This window comes from Chiloscyllium plagiosum, chromosome 8 (assembly GCF_004010195.1).
Source record: "Chiloscyllium plagiosum isolate BGI_BamShark_2017 chromosome 8, ASM401019v2, whole genome shotgun sequence".
Taxonomy (NCBI): domain Eukaryota; kingdom Metazoa; phylum Chordata; class Chondrichthyes; order Orectolobiformes; family Hemiscylliidae; genus Chiloscyllium; species Chiloscyllium plagiosum.
This window is the reverse complement of record NC_057717.1, coordinates 105,238,330-105,260,887: the sequence shown is the minus strand read 5'-3', so window position 1 is coordinate 105,260,887 and position 22,558 is coordinate 105,238,330. Positions and strand designations below refer to the sequence as shown.

The 22,558-nt window shown below is 42.0% G+C and overlaps 1 protein-coding gene across 1 annotated transcript in view; it reads left to right on the top strand.

The window, feature by feature from the left end:
- Positions 1-3,465: 3,465 nt before the first annotated feature.
- The window catches only part of LOC122552384 (voltage-dependent P/Q-type calcium channel subunit alpha-1A-like), a 603,273-nt gene continuing 584,180 nt past the window's right edge, over positions 3,466-22,558 (top strand). The window contains exon 1 of the mRNA XM_043695134.1: positions 3,466-3,655. Within this exon, the coding sequence (XP_043551069.1) occupies positions 3,528-3,655 (128 nt within the window). The 5' untranslated portion in view covers positions 3,466-3,527. The remainder of the gene's footprint in view (positions 3,656-22,558) is intronic.

Here is a 22,558-nt window from a genome sequence, read left to right as displayed (position 1 = left end):
TGGGATTCAGCTCTTTTCCCATGTTGGAACCAAGGCTATAATGAGGTCAGGAGCTGAGTGGTCCTAGTGGAACCCAAACTGGCCATCACTGAGCAGTTATTGCTAAGCAAGTATTGTCCTGCCTTTTTTGTGCAGGACGTACTCGGGCAACTTTCCACATTGTCAGTGAAAAATGCCAGTATTGTAACTGTACTAGAACAGCTTGGCTAGGAGAGTGGCAAGTTCTGGAGGACAAACCTAAGTACTATTGCTGGAATGTTGTTAGGGCCCATAGTCTTTGCAGTATCCAATGTCTCCAACTGTTTCTTGATATCATGTGGAGTGAATCAAATTGGCTACAGACTGGTATCTGTTATGTTGGGAACTACTGGAGGAGGCTAAGATGGACCATTCACTTAGCACTTCTGGCTGAAGATTGTTCTGAATGCTTCAGCCTTATCTTTTGCATTTGTATGCTGGGCTCTTCCATTTTTGAAGAAGGGGATATTTGTGGAGCCTCCTCCTCCAGTGCGTTATTTATTGTCCACCACCAATCATGACTGGATGTGGCCAGGCTGCAGAGCTGTTGGTTGAAGGATCACTTAGCTCTGTCTATCGCTCACTGCTTATGTTGTTTGGCATGCAGGTACTCCTGTTTAGTACCTTCATCAGATTGACACCTCATTTTGGAGAATGTCTTGTGCTGCTCCTGGCATGTCCTCCCGCACTCCCAATTGAACCAGGATTGATCCCTGGCTTGATGGTAATGTTTGAGTGGAGGATATGCTAGGTCATGAGGTTGCAGATTATGGTGGAGTTCAATTCTGCTGCTGTTGATGGATGCCCGCTGCTGAGTTGCTAGACCTGTTCAAAGACTGTCCCATTTAGCATAGTGATGGTGCCACATAGCACAATAGCAGATATTCTCAATATGAAGGCAGAACTTTGTCTCCACAAGGACTGTCCGATAGTCAGTCTTACTGATACTGTCAAGGACAGATGCATCAGCAGCTGGCAGACTGGTAAGGACGAGGTCAAATATATTTGCCCACTTGTTGGACCCCTCACCACGTGCTGCAGCCCATTCTAGCAGCAGTATCCTTCAGTGCTTTATCTTTCATTATTTCCCCTTTATGAAGTCATGCTAGTTCTGCTCAATAATTATTATGTATCATTTTCTGTTATGACATTTTCCCAATGACCCATTAAGCTAATAACCTATCGGTTATGTGTATTTTGTTTCTTCCCTTTTTGAATAAGGGTGTTACATTGGCAGTTTTCCTTTGAGACATTTTTTGAATTGAAGGATTCCTGGTGGATTACTACCTGTGCATCCATTACCACAGTCGATACTTCCTTTAAAATCCTAGGATGTAACAGGTCAGGTCCAGGGAATTTATCAGCCTTTAGTCTTGTTTGTTCCTTGGGTGCTGATTCTCCAATGATATTTATTGTTTTCACCCCCCCGCATCCTTCCATTTGGAATGCTATTAATGTTCTCAACCATGAGGACACATGCAAAGTATTTTTTTAACTTCTCTGTTGAAATAATTCCACAGAGATTGGTATGCTGTCACTAAGCTACTCTGTATTTATATGTGTATAATACTTGAAACTGGTCTAGCTTCCTCACAGCCAGCTCTGAATGAACAGAACCTCTGACACTCCTATTTATATCTAACTGGCAGGGCTCCCTGATTGGGGCTGTTAATCTGGTCCAATCAGGAAACTCATATTCTGAGGTCCACTTGGCTAACCTCATTAAAAATCATGACATCTGCCAAATCTTGCTTCACCCATTATTATTTCCTCAGCTGCATTCTTTAAGGGGCTAATGTTCGATTTGGCCTCTCCCTTTCTATATTGATTTAAAAAAGCTTTTACTATCTATTTTTGTATTACTTGCAAGTTAGCCCTCAGTTTCTCCTAATTTATTATGTTTTTGATTGTCTTTTGTTGGCTTTTAAAACTTTTCCAACCCTCTTGTTCAATCATTGCTGCATTGTATATTTTTCCTTACAATTTGATATTCACCTTAACTTCCTTTGTTAGCCATGGTTGGATTTTCCCTTTCCTAGAATCCTTCTTCCTCACCTTGTTTTGAGTCATGAACTATTTTCTTAAACTCAACTTTTACAATGACTTAGATAAGGGGACCGTAGGTATCGTAGCTAAATTTGCAGATAACACAAACATAGGTAGGAAAGTATGATGTAATAATAACATAACAAGGATGCAGACAGATATACATGATTTATATGAGGGGGCAAAAATCCATCATATGGAGAATAATGTGGGAAAATGTGAAGTTGTTGACTTTGGTAGGAAGAATAAAAAGCCCAGAGTATCATTTTAAACAGTAATGACTGCAGAATTGTGAGCTGCAGGGGCAATCTAGGTTTGTGCTAGTACACAAGTGACAATAAATTAATATGCAGATAAAACAAATGATTAAAAAATTAATGAAATGCAATCTTTTATTATGAGAGAAAATGAACAGAAAAGTAAGGACGTGATGCTTCTGTTATACAGGCCATTGGTGAGACCACATCTTGACAATGGCATGCCATTTTGGTCTCCTTATATGAGAAACAATGTAAATGTTTGGTGGTTCAGAAGAGGTTTACTAGTTTGATGCCTGGCATGAGTGGATTCTCTTATGAGGACAGGTTGGACAGATTGGCTTGTTTCCATTGGAGTTTATAAGAGCAATGGATGACTTGATTGAAGTGAATGTTTTGACAAACTGACAGTGATGTTTTCTATTGTGGGAGAGATCTGGTCCAGGGGACACTATTTAAAAATTAGGTGTCGTACTTGTAGCACAGAGATGAGGAGAAACTTTCTCAGACAGTTATGAGACTTTGTCGCCGAAGGTGGTGTCATTGACTATTTTTAAAGCAGCAGTGGATTTTTGAAGGAAAAGGAATTGAAGGGTAGATGTGCATGTGATATTCAGAACATATGATCTTCTTAAAGGACCAAATGGTTTACTTCTATTCCTGATTCATATGTTTCTACCTTTTTAATACCAGTTTTATGTTGTTGGTTTATTCCATCCAGAAGTTAGGTAGGAGTAGTGTTAGATCCTAATCGGCAACAGATGTTGTAGACTTTAAGTTAATCAAATTGAGCTGAGGTAAGAGGCTAGTGTGTAACTTATTGTACCATTAAGTCTATTTTGTTTGTAATCATAGTGTGAAAGACAGATGAATTGCTGAGCAGTGTGTTGTGTTGCTTGACTGTGTGATAGGGCATGCACAATTGATTTTGATACCTTGTGATTTGGAGGAGTTGAAGTTCTTTTTACTCTTGGTGTTTTATTTTGCAGTTGTTCAGCTACCTCGCTCTGGGCAAACAGATTGATGAATGCAAACACAACTTCATGGACGGACCCTTTTGAACATCTTCAAACACATGTTCTGGACTTCAGCTCATCATCCCCTCCTAGTTATTATGAAGAGCTCTATGAAGTGAAAGGTGAAGTGGGCATAGATTCCATTAACCATTGCAATTCCAGTGCGTTACATGAAGCTCAGTATTACCAGATGACGGAGAGTGGGCTGGCTGCACCTTATAGAAGGCGAGGAGGCCTGGTAGATCACAGAGATGTCATCAAAGCACACGAAGCTCATAAAATGCACAGTACCCCTCAGGCAAAGAGAAAGGAATGGGAGTAAGTAGTGGCTTCTACTTCACATATTGGCAGAAAACTTAATTCTAATTCTTAATTTGTTCTCATATTCCCACAAGCACTGGCTGCTCTCAAGTACTTTACCTAAGTGGACACTTACCATATGTCAGCCTAGACCAGGGATTCCCAAAGTGGAAGCTGAGACACCAAGTGCATGGTGCAGTGTTTGGATTGCAAGGTCCAAGTCAGCCACCGCACTCCTAGGTATTCTCTTTTTCTTCTCTCCCTACTCACAAGGGATGGAAATGAGAGCCTGAAACCTGAATACAGGCTGAGCTAGGACATGGAGGCTCATGACCTGCGCCTACATGACTAGTTGCAGTTAGGAGCAACCGTCTGATGGATGCTCTTGGTAACTTAGATGGCAACAAGATGGCTTCTCGATGCAAGTTAGCATGACAAAATGGCTTCTAGTCTGCTAACTGCTAATTCTGCTAGAGCTGCATAATGACTTCTAGGCTGCTAACTACAAATTCCGCTAGAGTTGCATGAATAACTAACCACAGACCATTGCAAAAAGAGATTAGCAGACAGTACGCCCTTTAGATTACAGAAGTAACTCGATAAAATATGGGAGTACTAACTGTTCTGACTGACCTTCAGGTGTAGGTGTAGCGGCTCTGTGTCACAGGAAAAAAGTGACCTAAGCGTTGGGACATAAGTTGTTTACCAGTTATTATCATTGGACCAAGTAACTGTCAATGAAGCAATGTGTATTGATTGGTAATTGTTTGAATGCACTCTGCGATCATGCCATGTACCCTGCTTTAAAAAAAGTATAAAAATGTATTTGTCTTCAGTTATGGTGTGCAGCTCCTCCGAGGAATACGGAAGTGCTCAACTTCTGTGTTTCCGGACACTCTTCACCCGGTTGAATGAAGAAATAAAGAATGAAGTCTTAAACAGCCAGACCGATTGTGAGTGCTCATTGACTGATCATGGAACTGACGGGGGTTAAGATCTTCATCATAGTGTCAGGGATTAGGATATCTAAAACAGAAGAAGAATTACTGTTCAAACCACGCAGTTGTATCTTAAGAGTCTGGTTTGTTACCAACTGATTCCGGTTCCTCTCCTAGTTCCCCATCGTCTCCATCTCCATCATCTTCCCCCTTGCAAGGGCCTCGACCGATGACCTTGTAACGATGGAGATGAACCCAGGCAGTGTGCCCAGCAACCTTAACAGCACTAGGAGTGGTGAGGAGAACCTGGAACGGCCCCTCCATCAAGGTTGGAGGCCGCGACGTGTCCAATTCTTGATGAGAACGAAAGAGCCGGGTTCAACAGCTGGAACACTGTTGAGGGAGGGGAGCTTCTCCTGAGCAGCACAGAACTAGGAGTGAAGACCTCGCAAAATTTTAGTCAAAGAAAGAATATAGGAGGACATGTCCTCAGTCATGTGGTGGAAATGAATAGGGGAAGAGACATCATTTCAGGGCATGTGGAAAGCTCGATTTTGGCTGGGGACAAACGAGTTTTTCCCGCGGGAGTGCAACACAGTTGGAACAATACCAGAGGCAACAACTGAACCCAGGAGAGACCGGTCTCAGAAGTCAATTTTGCAAGTTTAGTTTTCAAAGTCTGGTTACAACACTCCACGAGCCCTGCAGCCTAAGGGCGATAAGCACAATGAAGTTAGCGGCAGACCCCAAAATGATAGCATATTTCATCATTGATATCCCCAATAAAGTGGAGGGCCATTGTCAGAGGACAGGCAAAAGGGAATACCAAAACGGGAATAATTTCTTTGAGCAAAATATTTTCAACTGTCTTGGTAGTAGCATTAGAAGTAGGGTAAGCTTCAACCCATTTAGAAAAAAACATCAACAATAACCAGAACATTCTTATCATGTTGACACCATTGCAACTCAATAAAGTGAAGCTGAAGGGTCTGGAAGGGCTCTTCAGGAAGGGGTGTATACCCCATCGCGCAAGGCACACCCTCGCCTGAGTTGTGTTCTTGGCAGATGAGCCATCGAGTACTGACACTCTGGGCCATCTGCTGGGGGCGAGGGTGCCATCAGGTAGTCAAGAGGAGGTCAAATGTTGAATGAGCACCACAATGAGTAGCATTATGCAAACAGTCAATGACCCATGAGGCAAGAGCATCGGACATAAAAATTTGACCAGCGGAGTGGTAAAGGAAAGGGGCAACATACCCTAGAAAGCAGCTGCCAGTCCAGGAGGCAGGCAGCCAGGGGTATGTCTTCTGGCCACAATTGAATTAATTGCCATTGAAAGCTAACAAATGATCACGTTGGATACCAATCCAAGAGGTTGTAAAAGAGAAATTAATGGCACTCCTGTTGGGAACAGTGAGAATAAGTATGCTGCCATCCATAGTGGATTGGAAATCAGATGTTGAGAGGAGGATGGAGTGAAGGCATTTACTGAACCCAGCTCGCCAACCCAAAGGGTGTTTACTTTTAATGCAAATACTTGCTAGAGGTGTAGTCATGGTCATTACATTAACGAGGAACACAGGATAGAGTATAGTGAGGCTGGAACCATCCCTCAAAGATGTCCATCCTATATCCCGCTGAATGGCATCGTAGCTGGGTGTTGTTCCCATAAGTGGAAGGGGCACCTATCATTTCTAGGAAGGCAGCAGGGTTACGAAAAGTTGTGACAGCAGCAGAATGACGTTGATGCAGCCACCATTCAGCAGTGTCAGGTTCACTAAAAGGAACTGCCCTTAAGTGAATTCCACGTATAGAATGTGCTCACAAACCCAGCAACCAGAGTGGCTGACCTTCTGTGCATAAAGCTATGCCATGTAAAGGAAGGTATTAAAATGTAGTTCTTTCTTAGTAGAGGTCACCAGGTTATACCGAGGACCCCAGACAAATAAGAGCAGCATCAGAAAAAAACAAATAAAAACAATATAATAACTGCAAGAACAATCAATTGGGGACATCTGCAGTCATGAGTTTTGCAAGTAATGCAGCAGGAATCAATAGATTTTCTACTTGGGGTTGTGCTCTCTTGCACTGCATCCTGTGCGTCCATGTGGCCTCCCCTTGACCTTGACTGCTATGTGGGTGACCAGCCAGACTAGGAATGGGTCCTTCCACCTCGGCTCCAATTTGCCCCCTTCCTAATTCTTAGGCTTGCCGTACCTGTGAATGTAAACTTTGAAGAGTTTTGGTTAACTACCTTAGATCTAGTCCTGTGTAATGAGACAGGAATAAGTAATGATCTCATAGTTAGGGATCCTCTTGGAAGGAGCGATCACTATATGGTTGAATTTAGAATACAGATGGAAAGTGAGAAGATAAAGTCCAATACCAGAGTCCAATGTGTAAACAAAGGAGACTACAATAGAATCCAGGACAATAATAGTTGGCTAAAGTAGGCTGGAAGCAAAGACTTTATGGTGGGACAGTTGAGGAAATAGTGGAGAACTTTCAAAGCAATTTTTCAAAGTGTTCAGCAAAAGTATAGACCAGTGAAAAGAAGGACTCAGGAAAAAGGATAATCAGCCATAAATGTCTAAGGAAATAAGGGAGGCTATCAAATTAAAAGATTAGACATACAAAGTAGTAAAGACCATTGGGAAACTAGAAGATTGGGAAAACTCAAAAGTTCAACAGAAAGCTATTAAAAAAGTAAGATAGACTATGAGAGTAAACTTTCTCAGAATAAAAAGATAGATAGCAAAGGTTTCTACAAATATATAAAATAAAAGAGTGGCTAAAGTAATCATTGTACCTTTAGAGGACAAGAAGGGAGTTCTAATAATGGGCAATGAGGAAATGGCATTGAACAGGTGTTTTGGGTCGGTTTTCACAGTGGAGGATATGAATAAAATGCCAGTAATTGACAAGGAGACTAAGGTAGGTGAGGACCTAGAAATGATCATTATCACAAAAGAGGTAGTGTTGGGCAAGCTAATCGAGCTAAAAGTAGACAAGTTTCCTGGCCCTGATGGAGTGCATCCCAGGGTAATAAAAGAGATGGTGGGTGAAATAGCAAATGCGCTTGTGACAATTTTCCAAAATCCGTTGGACTCTGGGGCAGTTCCAGCATATTGGAAAACAGCAAATGTGGCACCACAGTTTAACAAAGGAGGTAGACAAAAGATGGGGAAATTATAGGTCAGTTAGCTTAACTTCTGGAGTGGAGAAAATGCTTGAATCTATCATCAAGGAAGAAATAGCAAGACATCTAGATAGAAATTGTCCCCATTGGGTAGACACAGCATGAGTTCATGTAGGGCATGTTTCACTAATTTACTGGAATTCTATGAAGACATTATGAGCATGGTGGACAACAAGGACCCAATAGATGTGGTGTATTTAGACTTCCAAAAACATTTGACAAGGTGCCGCACAAAAGGTTGCTGCATAAGATAAAGGTGCACGGTATTACTGTCAATATATTGGTTAACCACCAGGAAGCAAACAGTGGGGATAAATCAGTACTTTTCTGGTTGTCGATCTGTGACTAATATTGTGCCGCAATTGTTTACAATTGCTCAATATTTTTGGGACCGCAATTGTTTACAATTTACATAGATGATTTGGAGTTGGGGACTACGTGTAGTGCGAAAGTTTGTGGATGGCGCTAAGACGAACTGTTCTGAAGAAGTCACTGGACCCAAAACATTAACTTGCTTTCCCTCTACAGGTGCTGCCAGAGCTGCTGAGATTTTTCAGCAATTTCTGTTTTCTTTCTGATTTCCAATATCTGTAGTTCATTGTTTGCTTTTCACTGGAATTGCCTGCCTGATAGCATTGTGGATGTACTTGCACTATTTGTCTGCAACAATTCAAGAATGATGCTCATCACTTCCTTCTCAATGGCAACTAGAGATGGGTAACAAATACTGGCCCAGCCAGTGAAATCCAAGTCCCCGAAGGAAATCTTAAAATCCATCAAAGTCACTTCAGATTCAGATTAAACTTAACTTTCAAAAATGTGACACTTCGATTTAAAAATGGGATATTGATGAGGTCTGCCTGTTGAGTCTGTGCAGCATTACTTCTGTATTAATTGAATACCTGAGAACAACAAGGAAACTGAAATGAAATTAAGTTCATTGTACTGATTGACATGTTGCACCCCTCATGTCAGGATTGTGTACTCAGCAAATTCTGGGCCAAATTGTACATTGAATAAAAGGAATGGTTTTGCTATTAATGGCTTCCCAGAGACTTTTCATGGCCTTATCAGTTATGGTTTCTGTAGGCTTTGAATGTCATTTATCCAGACTATGTATTTTATTTATTTGTAATCACCATAAAATGGCAATAATTGATATTCTGGTTACTATCCAATGCCACATTTGACAGTAATCCATCAAGTTGCTCCTTTATTCTTTGGCTTTTCTTCACACTCACTTGACATGACTCCTCAGTTGACTTTATAAATGGACTGAAAATGTCACTGCTATCTGCTGCTCACTTTATATGCTGGTGCTGTTGCCTATGTTGCCTAACTTGTAAGGGCTGCTGTTTGTCACTGAACCCCAACTCTTGGAATTTGTGGACATCTGTTTTGAGACTTTTTTTTCTTTTGGATAGTAAATACTGTTATTTGAAAGCTAAGATATAAAGTGTCTAGTTGCATGTCAATAACTGTGCCAGTATTTGCAAGATATCCCTGTAAATCTGACATTATTTGAAAATCATGACTCGGAGGTGCAGGTATTGGACTGGGGTGGACAAAGTTAAAATCACACAACACCAGGTTTATTTGGAAGCACTAGTTTCCAAATAAAGTAAATTGTCCTTGAAGAAGTCCAATATTTTCAGTGTCAAAGGCACTGAAATTCCTTGCAAAACATTATAATTTCTACATGCTTGATGCCAACCATTGGAACCAAAACTTTATTATACCACATTTAAAAAGATAATTGCAAGGTTAGAGTTTTTTTATATCTTACTTGAGCTCACAGGAAAGTTCAGAATGTTTTTCTGATGTTTAAACACATTGCTGCCAATAGATGGTGCTCATATACCTTTGGCATAGTTTATTCAGCAAAGAACTGAATGTCCATCAACCATTATTAGAGGCATAGAGTCATAGAGATGTACATGAAAACAGATCCTTCAGTCCAACTTGTCCATGCCGACCACATATCCAAATCTAATCTAGTCCCACTTGCCAGCACCTGGCCCATATCTCTTCCTATTCATATACCCATCCAGATGCCTTTTAAATAATATTGTAATTGTACCAATCTCCACCACTTCCTCTGGCAGCTCATTTCATACGCGCACCAGCCACTGCATGAAAAAGTTGCCCCTTAGGTCTCTTTTATATCTTTCCCCTCTCACCCTAAATCTATACCCTCTAGTTCGGGACTCGCCCACCCCCTTTCCAACCTCTTCATGATTTTATGAACCTCTATAAGGTCATCCCTCAGCCTCTAACGCTCCAGGAAAAACAATCCCAGCCTATTCAACCTCTCCTTATAGCTCAAATCCTCCAACCTTGACAACATCCTTGTAAATCTTTTCTGAACACTTTCATGTTTCGCAACATCCTTGATTAGTGATGATTAGAATATAGAACATAGAACAATACAGCGCACAGCAGGTCCTTCGGCCAGCGATGTTGCGCTGACCAGTGAACTATTCTCAGCTCGTCTCCCTACACTATCCCATCATCAACCATCTAAGGATTGTTTAAATCTCCCTAATGTGGCTGAGTTGACTACATTAGCAGGTAGGGCATTCCACGCCCTTACCACTCTCTGTGTAAAGAACCTGTCTCTGATGTCTGTCTTAAATCGATCACCCCTCAATTTGTAGTTAATGCCCCTCGTACAAGCTGATGTTGTCATCCTCGGAAAAAGACTTTTACTGTCGACTCTATCTAATCCTCTGATCATCTTGTATGTCTCTATCAATACCCCTCTTAGCCTTCTTCTTTCCAATGAGAACAGACCCAAGTCTCTCAGCCTTTCCTCATAAGACATTCCCTCCAGTCCAGGCAACATCCTGGTAAATCTCCTCTGCACCTTTTCCAATGCTTCCACATCCTACCTGAAATGGGGTGACCAGAACTGTACACAATATTCCAATTGTGGCCGCACTAGCGTTTTGTATAGTTGCAGCATGATAGACAATAGGTGCAGGAGTAGGCCATTCTGTACTTCGAGCCAACACCACCATTCATTATGATCATGGCTGATCATCCTCAATCAGTTCCTGTTCCTGCCTTATCCCCATAACTCTTGATTCCACTATCCTTAAGAGCTCTATCCAACTCTTTCTTGAAAGTATCCAGAGACGTGGCCTCCACAGCCTTCTGGGCAGAGCATTCCACACACCCACCACTCTCTGGGTGAAGAAGTTTCTCCTCAACTCTGTTCTAAATGGCCTACTCCTTATTTTTAAACTGTGTCCTCTGGTTCGGGACTCACCCATCAGTGGAAACATGCTTCCTGCCTCCAGAGTGTCCAATCCTTTAATAATCTTATACGTCTCAATCAGATCCCCTCTCAGCCTTCTAAACTCAAGGGTCTACAAGCCCAGTCGCTCCAATCTTTCAACGTAAGAAAGTCCCACCATTCCGGGAATTGACCTCGTGAACCTACGCTGCACTCCCTCAATGGCCAGAATGTCTTTCCTCAAATTTGGAGACCAAAACTTCACAAAATATTCCAGGTGTGGTCTCACCAGGGTCCTGTACAGCTGCAGAAGAACCTCTTTGCTTCTATATGCAATTCCTCTTGTTATGAAGGCCAGCATGCTATTAGCTTTCTTCACTGCCTGCTGTACCTGACCTGCATGCTTGCTTTCATGATATTGCGGCTCCAGTACTCAATCCCTTTACAAATGAAACCTAACACACCGTATGCCTTCTTAATAGCACTATCAACCTGGGTGGCAACTTTCAGGGATCTATGTACATGGACTCCAAGATCCCTCTGCACATTCACACTATCAAGAATCTTTCCATTGACCCAGTACTCTGCCTTCCTGTTATTCTTCCCAAAGTGCATCACCTCACATTTAGCTGCATTGAACTCCATTTGCCACCTCTCAGCCCAACTCTGCAGTTTATCCCAGTCCCCCTGCAACCTGTAACATTCTTCCAAACTGTCCACTACTCCACCAACTCTAGTGTCGTCTGCAAATTTACTAATCCATTCACCTATGCCTGTGTCTAAGTCATTTATAAAAATGACAAACAGCAGTGGTCCCAAAACAGATCCTTGTGGCACACCACTAGTAACCGGACTCCAGACTGAATATTTTCCATCAACCACCACTTTCTGCCTTCTTTCAGAAAGCCAATCTACTAAACTACTAAATTCCATGCCACTGTATTTTCTCCAACAGCCTACCATGTGGAACATTATCAAAGGCTTTACTGAAGTCCATGTATACCATGTCAACTGCCCTATCCTCATCTACATGGTTGGTCACCTTCTCAAAAAAACTCAATGAGATTGGTGAGGTGCGACCTGCCCTTGATGAAACCATGTTGACTATCTGAAATCAAATTGTTGCTTGCTAGATGATTATAAATCTTATCTCTTATAATCCTTTCCAAAACCTTTCCTACAACAGACGTAAGGCTCACTGGTCTATAATTACCTGGGTCATCTCTACTGCCCTTCTTGAAAAAGGGCACAACATTTGCAACCCACCAGTCCTCTGGCACTAAGCCTATAGACAATGATGACTCAAATATCAAAGCCAAAGGCTCTGCTATCTCCTCCCTAGCTTCCCAGAGAATCCTCAGATAAATCCCATCTGGCCCAGGGACTTGTCTACTTTCACTCTTTCTAGAATTGATAACACCTGTTCTTAACTAACCTCGATCCTCTCTAGTCTAATATCTCGTACCTCATTCTTTTCCTCTATAGTATTCTCCCTTTCCTGAGTGAAAACCAATGAGCAATGTTCATTTAGTACCTCTCCTATCTCCACAGGGTCCACACTCAACTTCCCACTTCTGTCTTTGACTGGCCCTATTCCTACCCTAGTCATCCTTTTATCCCTCACATATCTATAGAAAGCTTTAAGGTTCTCCTTTATTCTATTTGCTAAAGACTGCTCGTGTCCTCTCTTTGCTCTTCTTAACTCTCTCTTTAAATCCTTCCTAGCTGACCTGTAACTCTCCATCATCTCATCTGAACCATCTTGCCTCATCAGCACATAAGCCTCCTTCTTCTGCTTAACAAGAGATGCAATTTCTGTCGTAAACCATGGTTCCCTTACCTTATCACTTCCTCCCTGCCTGACAGGGACATACCTATCAAGGACACGCAATATCTGTTCCTTAAACCAGCTCCATATTTCCATTGTCTGCATCCCCTGCATTTTGCTACCTCATTCTATGCATCCTAATTCTTGCCGAATCACATTATAATTGCCCTTGCCCCATCGATAATTCTTGCCCTGTGGCATGTACCTATCCCTTTCCATCACTAAACTAAACGTACCTGAATTATGGTTACTCTCTCCAAAGAGCTAATCTACAACTAAATCAAACAACAGGCCTGGTTCATTACCAAGCACCAGATCCAGTGTGGCCTCTCCTCTTGTCGGCTCTTTGACGTACTGTGTCAGGAAACCCTCCTGTACACATTGGACAGAAACTGATCCATCCGACGTACTAGATTTATAGCATTTCCAGTCAATGTTAGAGAAATTAAAGTCCCCCATAATGGCCACCCTGTTTCTTTCACTCCTACCCAGAATAATTTTGCCAATCCTCTCTTCCACTTCCCTGGAACTCTGCAGAGGCCTATAAAAAACTCCAAGCAATGTGACCTCTCCTCTTCTGTTTCTAACCACAGCCCACACCACCTCAGTAGGTGAGTCCTCAAAAGTTCTCTCAGCCACCGTTATACTATCCTTGACTAACAAGGCCACATCTCCCCCTCTTACTGCCTCATCAACACATAAGCCTCCTTAACATTGATTATTAGTACAATTTTTTTTTTGTTGCTTTTTATTATTAATAAGGCATGTTTTTAATTTTTCCATTCTTTTTGATCTCTTTTCCTTAATGTTGGTGGCTTCAGTTTCCCATTATTACTCTGGCTAGCTGTAGAATCTTGATGCATTTTGTTGAATTCTCAAAAATACAGCAAATATAATAGGCCTTTACTTTGTTGGAGCCCTCCCTGTATTGAATAGTAGCTTGCTAACTCCTTTTGACTAAAATCGAGGATTATATAAATGGTAACTTTTCTGGCACATTTGGCTGAACCTGTCAGTGGAGCCACAATTGACCTATTTGAAACCCATAATGATGACTCTTTATGAACATTCCTTACACAAAGAATTGTTAGGATCTGGACTGCACTACCTGAAAGAATAGTGGTATTAGATACCATAAGAAATTTTAAATGGCAGTTGGATAAGTGTTGATGAGGACGAATTTTACGTGACTATTGAGAAAAAAAAATGGGGCATTGGACTAAATTGGATTGATCTTTTTCAAAGAGTTAGCAGAAGCAGACTGGGCTGATTACCATTCTTCTCTTCAAAATTTGAGCTTCCATTCTAAACTGTGTGAATAAGGTTTTTGAAGGTGCACAATAGATTCATAGAAATTAGCCTCCCTACCTTTGCTGAGCTAGTTATAGTATTGCAGATGTCTATTGGGAGGCAGAGATTTGAGGCCAGAAGTCTTCTTGCATCGGTGGCTGTTACTGAATTACGCATGTTACATGACTCAAAGTCCAGGGAGAAACCTGGAAGCAGCATAATTGCCTTTTCATACCCCAGAGGGATGTGTGGCCCAGAAGACCACTGGAGGAACGAAATAAGCTAAAACATAATCAAAAAGCAAAACTTGATTTTCTTTTGAGAGTTTTTCTCCAATTGATAACTGATGTCTCTAAATATAATTTTTCTCTTTGTTCATGGGATGTGGCCATTGTGGGCTGCATTAGCATTTATTGCCTATCCCTAATTACTGAAGAGAAAATGAGGTCTGCAGATGCTGGAGATCAGAGATGGAAATGTGTTGCTGGAGAAGCGCAGCAGGTCAGGCAGCATCTAGGGAACAGGAGAATCGACGTTTCGGGCATTAGAATTCCTGAAGAAGGGCTAATGCCCGAAACGTCGATTCTCCTGTTCCCTAGATGCTGCCTGACCTGCTGCGCTTCTCCAGCAACACATTTCCATCTCTATCCCTAATTACTGTTGAAAAAGTGGTAATTATTTGTTATCTTGACCTGCTTCAATCCCTGGGTGTTAGTACACCTACAGTACTGTTAGGAAGGGAGTTCCAGGATTTTAATACAGCAACAGTGAAGGAATTATGATAAGTTCCAAGTCAGAGTGGTGTGTGACTTGGAGGAGAATTTTCAAATATTGGTGTTCTCAAACATCTGCTGCCCTTAAGCTTCTAGGTGGTAAAGGTTGGATTTTGGAAGATTATGTCAAAAAAGCCATGGTGAGTTAATGCAGTGTATCTTATAAATGGTGCACACTTCTGCATCGGTGTTGAGGGGAGTGAATGTTGAACTGGTGGATAGGATGCCATTCAAGGGGGCTTCTTTATCCTGGATTCCTACAGAAGTTTCATTGGAGCTCCACTCGTCTAAGCAATGAGAGAGTATTCTATCTCACTCCTGATTTATGCCTTATAGATGGTGAACAGATACTAGGAAAACAGGAAATGAGTTACTTTCCATGGAATTCCTATCTTTGGCTTGCTCTTGTATTGTTCATAGTATTGTTCAGTGTTTTGTTATTGGTAACAGGAATCAGGGGCAAACTCTCCACTGATTGGAATCATACCTGGCACATAGGAAGATGTCAATGCCAGTCATCTCAGCTCCAGGACCTCTCTGCAGGAGTTCCTCAAGATATCATTCTAGGCCCAACCTTTTTCAGCTGCTTCATCAATGATCTTCTCTCTGTCACAAAGTCAGAAATAGGGATGTTTGCCGATTTCACAATCTCCAGCATTGTTTGAGATTCCTCAGATACTGAAGCAGCCCATGTTCAAATGCAACAAGATCTAGACAACAAACAGACTTGGCCTGACAAGTGGCAAGTAACACTCATGCTACTCAAATGCCATGCAATGACCATCACCAATAAGAGATAATATAACCATCACCCCCTTGATATTCAGTGGTGTTACCATCACTGAATCCACCACCTTGGGATTACTGTTGACTCAAAACTCAGCTAGACTCCCCATATAGATACAGTGGCTATAAGAGCAGGTCAGAGGGCAGAAATACTGCAGCAAATAGTTCACCTTCTGACTCACGAAAGCCTAACAACCATCTACAAGGCACAAGTCAGGAGTGTGATGGAATACTCCCCACTTGCCTATATGGGTGCAGCTCCAATAACACTGAAGAAGCTTGACACAATCCAGGACAAAGCATCTCACTCATTCAGCACCACATCCACTCCCTTGATCACTGATAGTCAATAATAGCAGTGTGTGCTATTTACAAGATGTACTGCAGAAATTCACAAAAAATCCTTAGGCGTCACCTTTCAAACTCACAATCACTTCCATCTAGAAGGATAAGGACTACAGATACTCCATCACCTTCAAGTTCCCTTCCAAGCCACTCACCATCCTGACAGGGAAATATATTGCCTTTCCTTTACTGTTGCTGAGTCAAAATTCTGGAATTCCCTCCCTAAGGGCATTTTGGATCTACTTATTGATGTGGACTTGCAGCGGTTCAAGAAGGCAGTTATCCACAACCTTGTCAAGGGCAATTAGAAATGAGCAATAAATGCTGGCCAGCCAGCAATGCCCACATTCCACGAGTGAATTAAAAAAAAATAGGATGTTGATAGTGGGGGATTCAGCAATGATAATACCATTGAACATTCAGGACATATGCTGATATTCTGTCTGTTTGGAAATGGTCATTCATGCCACACAAGTGCCAGGCAATGTTACTTGCCCCTTATTAGCCAAAGCCAGGTTGTTGTCCAGATCTTGCTGCCTATGAACATGGGTTGCTTTAGTGCCAGAGGATCATGATTGGTGCTGAACATCCCCACTTCTGACCTTATAATGGCAGGAAGGTGATGAAGTAGTTAAAGATGGTTGGGCCTAGGAATTACTCTGTAATGATATACTCAGGCTGAGATGATTGATCTACAAGCCACAACCAACTTCCTTTGCATCAGGCCCGACACGAAAATCTAAAAATTGTCTTTGATTTTACTTTTGCTAGGTTTCTTTGATGCCATACTCTGAAAAGTACTGTCTTGATACCAAGAGCAGTCACTCTCCCCTCACCTCTAGAGTTCAGTTCTGACAATGGTTGGACCAAAACTGCTATGGGTTTTGGAGTAGAGCTCAAGTTGATTGTCTGTGAGCATGAGCATGTCAATCCTTTGCCAGAAATATTGATGAAGCTTTAGATCACTTTGCTGGTGATTGAGAATCATCTGATACAGTGATCATAGGTTGGATTTGTCCTGCTTTGTTTTGAACATAGGACACACTTGGGCAATTTTCCATTTTGGTAGATGCCAATGTTGTAGCTGTACTAGAACAGCTTGGGTAGAGGCGTGGCTAGTTCTGGAGCATATGTCTTCAGTACCATTACCAGACTCCTTTCAGACCCCATAGCAGCATTCAGTGTCTTCACCCATTTCTTGATCTCACATGGTGTAAATCAAGTTAGTTGAAGACTGGCATTTGTGATGCTGGAGACATCAGAGGAAGTTGAGATGGATCATCCACATGGGTACTCGAGTTGAAGGTGGTGGAAATGCTCCTGACTTGTCTTTTCCACTGAAGTAGTCTTCCGTTCTTGATAATAGGCATATTTATGGAGCCATCTCTTTAACCAGTTAATTTAATTGTCCATTAGCATTCATGGCTGGATGCGGCACAACTGTTGAGTTTAGATTTTATCCATTGGTTGTGGGATTACTTGACCCGATTGTTTCTGTTGTTTGATGTTGTAACTTCACCAAACTGACATTTGATTTTTAAGTACTGAGGTATATACATGGGATTGAGAATCTAAAGAAACAGTGCTAGTAGAAAGGTTTCATGTTTGGTGTCTTCCCTACTGTATGATTTCTTGGGTGATTGCAAGGAGGATCCTTGTATTTGTTTCAGCCAAGGTGCCGTTACTAGCAATACTTGTATGAGCCGGAAGGTTGTTGCCTTACTCCAGCACTTAAACCATGTTTAATCTGAAGCCATGAAACTTCTTGGGGGAGGGGTCCAGAATCAATGTTGACGACTTCCAGGGCAACTCCCTCCTGACTGTATACCACTGTGTTGCCATCTGTCCTGCCAATAGCAAATATCGGGAATGGTGATAGTGATGTCTGGGAGATTGTCTGTAAGATATGCTTCTGTGAGTATGACTGTCAGACTGTTGCTTGATAGTCTTGTGAGACAGCTGTCATAATTTTGGCACTAGCCAAGGAGGAATATGCAGGGTCGACAGGACTGTTTCTGCCATTCTCTTTTCCAGTCAATGCCAGGTGGTCTCTCTGGTTTCACTTCTTTGAGACTTTGTTTCAAAATGGTATGCCCTTTAGGCCATTTCAGAGGGAAATTGTGAAGCAACACATTACTGTGAGTTTAGAGTCACATGTAGGCCAGATCAGGTGAGGCTTGCAAATTTCTTTCCCTGAAGGACATTAATGAACCCAGATGGGGTTTTCTGTCGACAATCATTTCATGATTATCAGTAGATTCTTAATTCCAGTTTGTTTTTTATTGAATTCAAATTCCAGCATCTGCTGTGTGGAATTTGAACCAGAACATTATTTGAGTTTCTGGATTAATAGTCTAGTGATAATACCACTAAGCCATCAGTTCCCCTACATGTTTCTAACCTAAAGGAGTACTTGTTGGGATAGAGCAAGTGTACTCTGCATGAAACCTGAATCTGGCTGTGGGAATGCTGTGATGATATTAACACAATATGTAGGGAGTGTTCTACACTGATGTCATATTAGTGATGTTATCAATTGTAGACTGATACAATTGAGCAGAATTCTATAAATTGTCTTATGATGCTTGCTCATAAACATGCTCCACAAAGATTTTGGGAGATGTTTGGGAGGTGTTTTGGTGATGCACCTAGTCTAATATATGCCTTGAAATGAGGTGTGCTCTGTTAGATTTGTTTATTTATAAATTTTTGAGGTTACTTAAATTGAGGTTTTAATACTTGAGAAGATCTTTTCTTTCTAAAATATGCATCATGAGTCAATGATGGGCATTTTTGGATAAGTTATAACACAGTACACTGATGTTTCAGCTACCTGCCCCAATAATGTAGCAGTTTCTGATTAGTATCTTCTTTGACAATTTTTCATTTCACACATCAGCCATCATTAGGCTTGTCTGAGTGACATTGGCAATTATTGCTCAATTCAGAGTAGTTGAGTCTTGTAGGAGCCCTGTGCACTTTATTGAAATAACTCAAAACCCATCTCATCATATGTCCAGCAAAGATTGTAAAATTTCAACCCATTAGTCTAAGCCAGACCTGAAGTCCCACAGGTGAAATGATATTGATATTGTGTCATCTCAATTCTGGAAAGCACATAATCAGTCAACATTGTATTGAAGTTAAGAAAACAGCATATGCTAGTTTGGCAAGAGCAACACTGATATGATGCAAAATTACCAGAAGTGTTATTTTAACATTTTAGAAAAATCAAGCCATTAAACTTGAAATCCCAATACCTTCAAATACCCTCAAATAGCGCTCTCTCAATTCTATACAATGCAAGCTAATTAGTTCAAACAGTACGGGTTGTTGGCAATTATCTGAATTACATTAAATGCTGTTCCATTTCATCTAATTAGCTTTCCCAATTACTGCAGTTGTGCTATTCAGCACTATCTCCTCAGGCCCAAATTCCAACACTTGAGTTTACATATTAACCCATTAGGTGCTTAAATGTTCCCAGCTATCTGCAGTGTAGCATTTGTTTCAATAATCTGTCACATATACTGTAAACCAGGAGCTGGCCTTGCGTTCTGGACAGTCCAATCTTTGATTCAGGTGTTTAGAAATTTCTAAACTTGGACATGAAGCATATTTTAAAGCTGGATTCAAAACTTTTCTATGCCTTATAATATAATTTTTAATTAATTTAGTAACATTAAAGCAAACATCATTGAAGAAAGATAGACTTTATTTCTGAAACACCTTAACATGTTTTTAATGCAGCTAAGTACAGGGTATACAATGCTTTTGTAGGCAAACACAGTAACTGTTCTAATTACAATGAGATCTGACAAACAAATGAGACAATGATCAGTTATTTTAATATCTGACAAAAGACCATTGGCTAGAATTCTGTTTTTCTTTAACATTCAACACAATAGGCAGAAACTGTAGTTCAGCATGTTATCCAGCAAAGGGCATCAGAGTCAATGCAATATTCCTTCAGTATTATACTGCAGTGTCAGCATAGAGTTTATGCTCATTTTCTTGTAACTCCTACAGTATGGAAGCAGGCCTTTCAGCCCATTAAATGCACACCAACCCTATGAAGGGCACCCCACCCAGACCCACTCCCCATCCTATTCCTGAAACCCTGCATTTCCCATGGCTAATCCATCTAGCCTACACATCTCTGGGCTTTGGGGAGTCAGGAGGTGAGTTACTCACTGCTTAGCTTCTGATCTAATGGTTGACATAATGGGAAGGATGTAACATCAGTGGGGCTGAAGGGTACTTGTAGATACTGAATGGCATAAGTTAACTGATTACTGGCATACAATCGAAAGAGCCAATTGGATAGCTCCTTTTTATGTATAAAATTAGACAAGCAGCAGATTGAGGGGGAAATTAAGCCAGGGCAACAGAGCTTGTGTAGTGCTATGAATGTTATTAATATTTAGCAATAGAAATAATATGCTATTAACCCTTACAAATCTGTGATGGTCTGTGGAAGTCTTCTGTCTTTGATATTTTGTGGTATAATAGTCAACTCTGTGTTAAACATCACATGTTGTGACTCAGGGGTCTCATTCTTTGGCATGTCAATTTCTGCCACATTTGCTGTAGGAGAAGACAGTGGGATTAAGAGTGCATGATGTGTGAGCCTTTGTTTTCTCTGGGCCCTCTTCATGGCCAGCTGACCTTTTTGTTTCTGCTCACCTCTGACATTATCCTTCCAGTCATACTTTAGAGGCCATGGCTGTCAGTTACTATCTCCTAGTTGTTGTGTCAAAATCTGCCCTCTTCATACCTTGCTCGAAGGTATCATTGTAGCGTTGTATGGCACCCAGAAGATTATGAGGTAGTGGAAATTTACCATTCGGAAGGTCTTTGAATGGCTGACAGCCAATGAGTATGGCTGAGTGGGCTCAGAAATCGATGGCTTAGCAATGTTATTACTAAGATACTTTATACTAAATGCTGCTTGGAGGACTTAAGTTTTAAAGGGTTGAGCAGAATGAATTTACTTTGGGTTTTGTGGAGATACTTGAAATGATTTCTTTAATGATTGACAACTCAGTGGAGTTTTTTTAAAACAAGGCTTTGTGTAAAGGTTGCTTTGATGTACATCCTTGTTATTCACAGCTCCTAATCTCCCTATAATCTCTCTATGCACTGTCATTATCATCTCTTTATTGCTACCTTTGCTTCTGGAACCGTGACTCACCTTCTCTCATCTCTGCATACCTCGACACGGTCCTGTCTCCCTTAGCCCAAGAACTCCCCATCTACATTCAGGACACCACCCATGCCCTCCACCTCCTCCATGATTTTCGCTTCCCTGGTCCCCAACGCCTTATCTTCACCATGGACATCCAGTCCCTGTACACCTCCATCCCCCATTACGAAGGACTCAAAGCCCTCCACTTCTTCCTTTCCCGCCGTACCAACCAGTACCCTTCCACTGACACCCTCCTTCGACTGACTGAACTGGTCCTCACCCTGAACAACTTCTCTTTCCAATCCTCCCACTTCCTCCAAACCAAAGGAGTAGCCATGAGCGCCCGCATGGGCCCTAGCTATGCCTGCCTCTTTGTAGGATATGTGGAACAGTCCATCTTCCGCAGCTACACTGGCACCACCTCCCACCTTTTCCTCCGCTACATCAATGACTGTATCAGCGCTGCCTCATGCTCCCACGAGGAGGTTGAATAATTCATCCACTTTACCAACACCTTCCACCCCGACCTCAAATTTACCTGGACCGTCTCAGACTCCTCCCTTCCCTTCCTAGACCTTTCCATTTCTATATCGGGCGACCGAATCAACACGAACATTTACTATAAACCGTCCGACTCCCACAGCTACCTAAACTACACCTCCTCCCACCCTGCCCCCTGTAAAAACGCCATCCCATATTCCCAATTCCTTCATCTCTGCCGCATCTGCTCCCAGGAGGACCAGTTCCAATACCGTACAACCCAGATGGCCTCCTTCCTCAAAGACCGCAATTTCCCTCCAGATGTGATCGACGATGCCCTCCACCACATCTCCTCCACTTCCCGCTCCTCCGTCCTTGAGCCCCGCCCCTCCAATCGCCACCAGGACAGAACCCCACTGGTCCTCACCTACCACCCCATCAACCTCCATATACATCGTATCATCCATCGTCATTTCCGCCACCTCCAAACGGAACCCATCACCAGGGATATATTTCCCTCCCCTCCCCTATCAGCGTTCCGAAAAGACCACTCCCTCCGTGACTCCCTCGTCAGGTCTACATTCCCCACCAACCCAATCTCCACTCCTGGCACCTTCCCCTGCAACCGCAAGAAGTGCAAAACTTGCGCCCACACCTCCCCCCTTACTTCCCTCCAAGGCCCCAAGGGATCCTTCCAAATCCGCCACAAATTCACCTGCACCTCCACACACATCATTTACTGCATCCGCTGCACCCGATGTGGCCTCCTCTATATTGGGGAGACAGGCCGCCTACTTGCGGAACGCTTCAGAGAACACCTCTGGGACACCCGGACCAACCAACCCAACCACCCAGT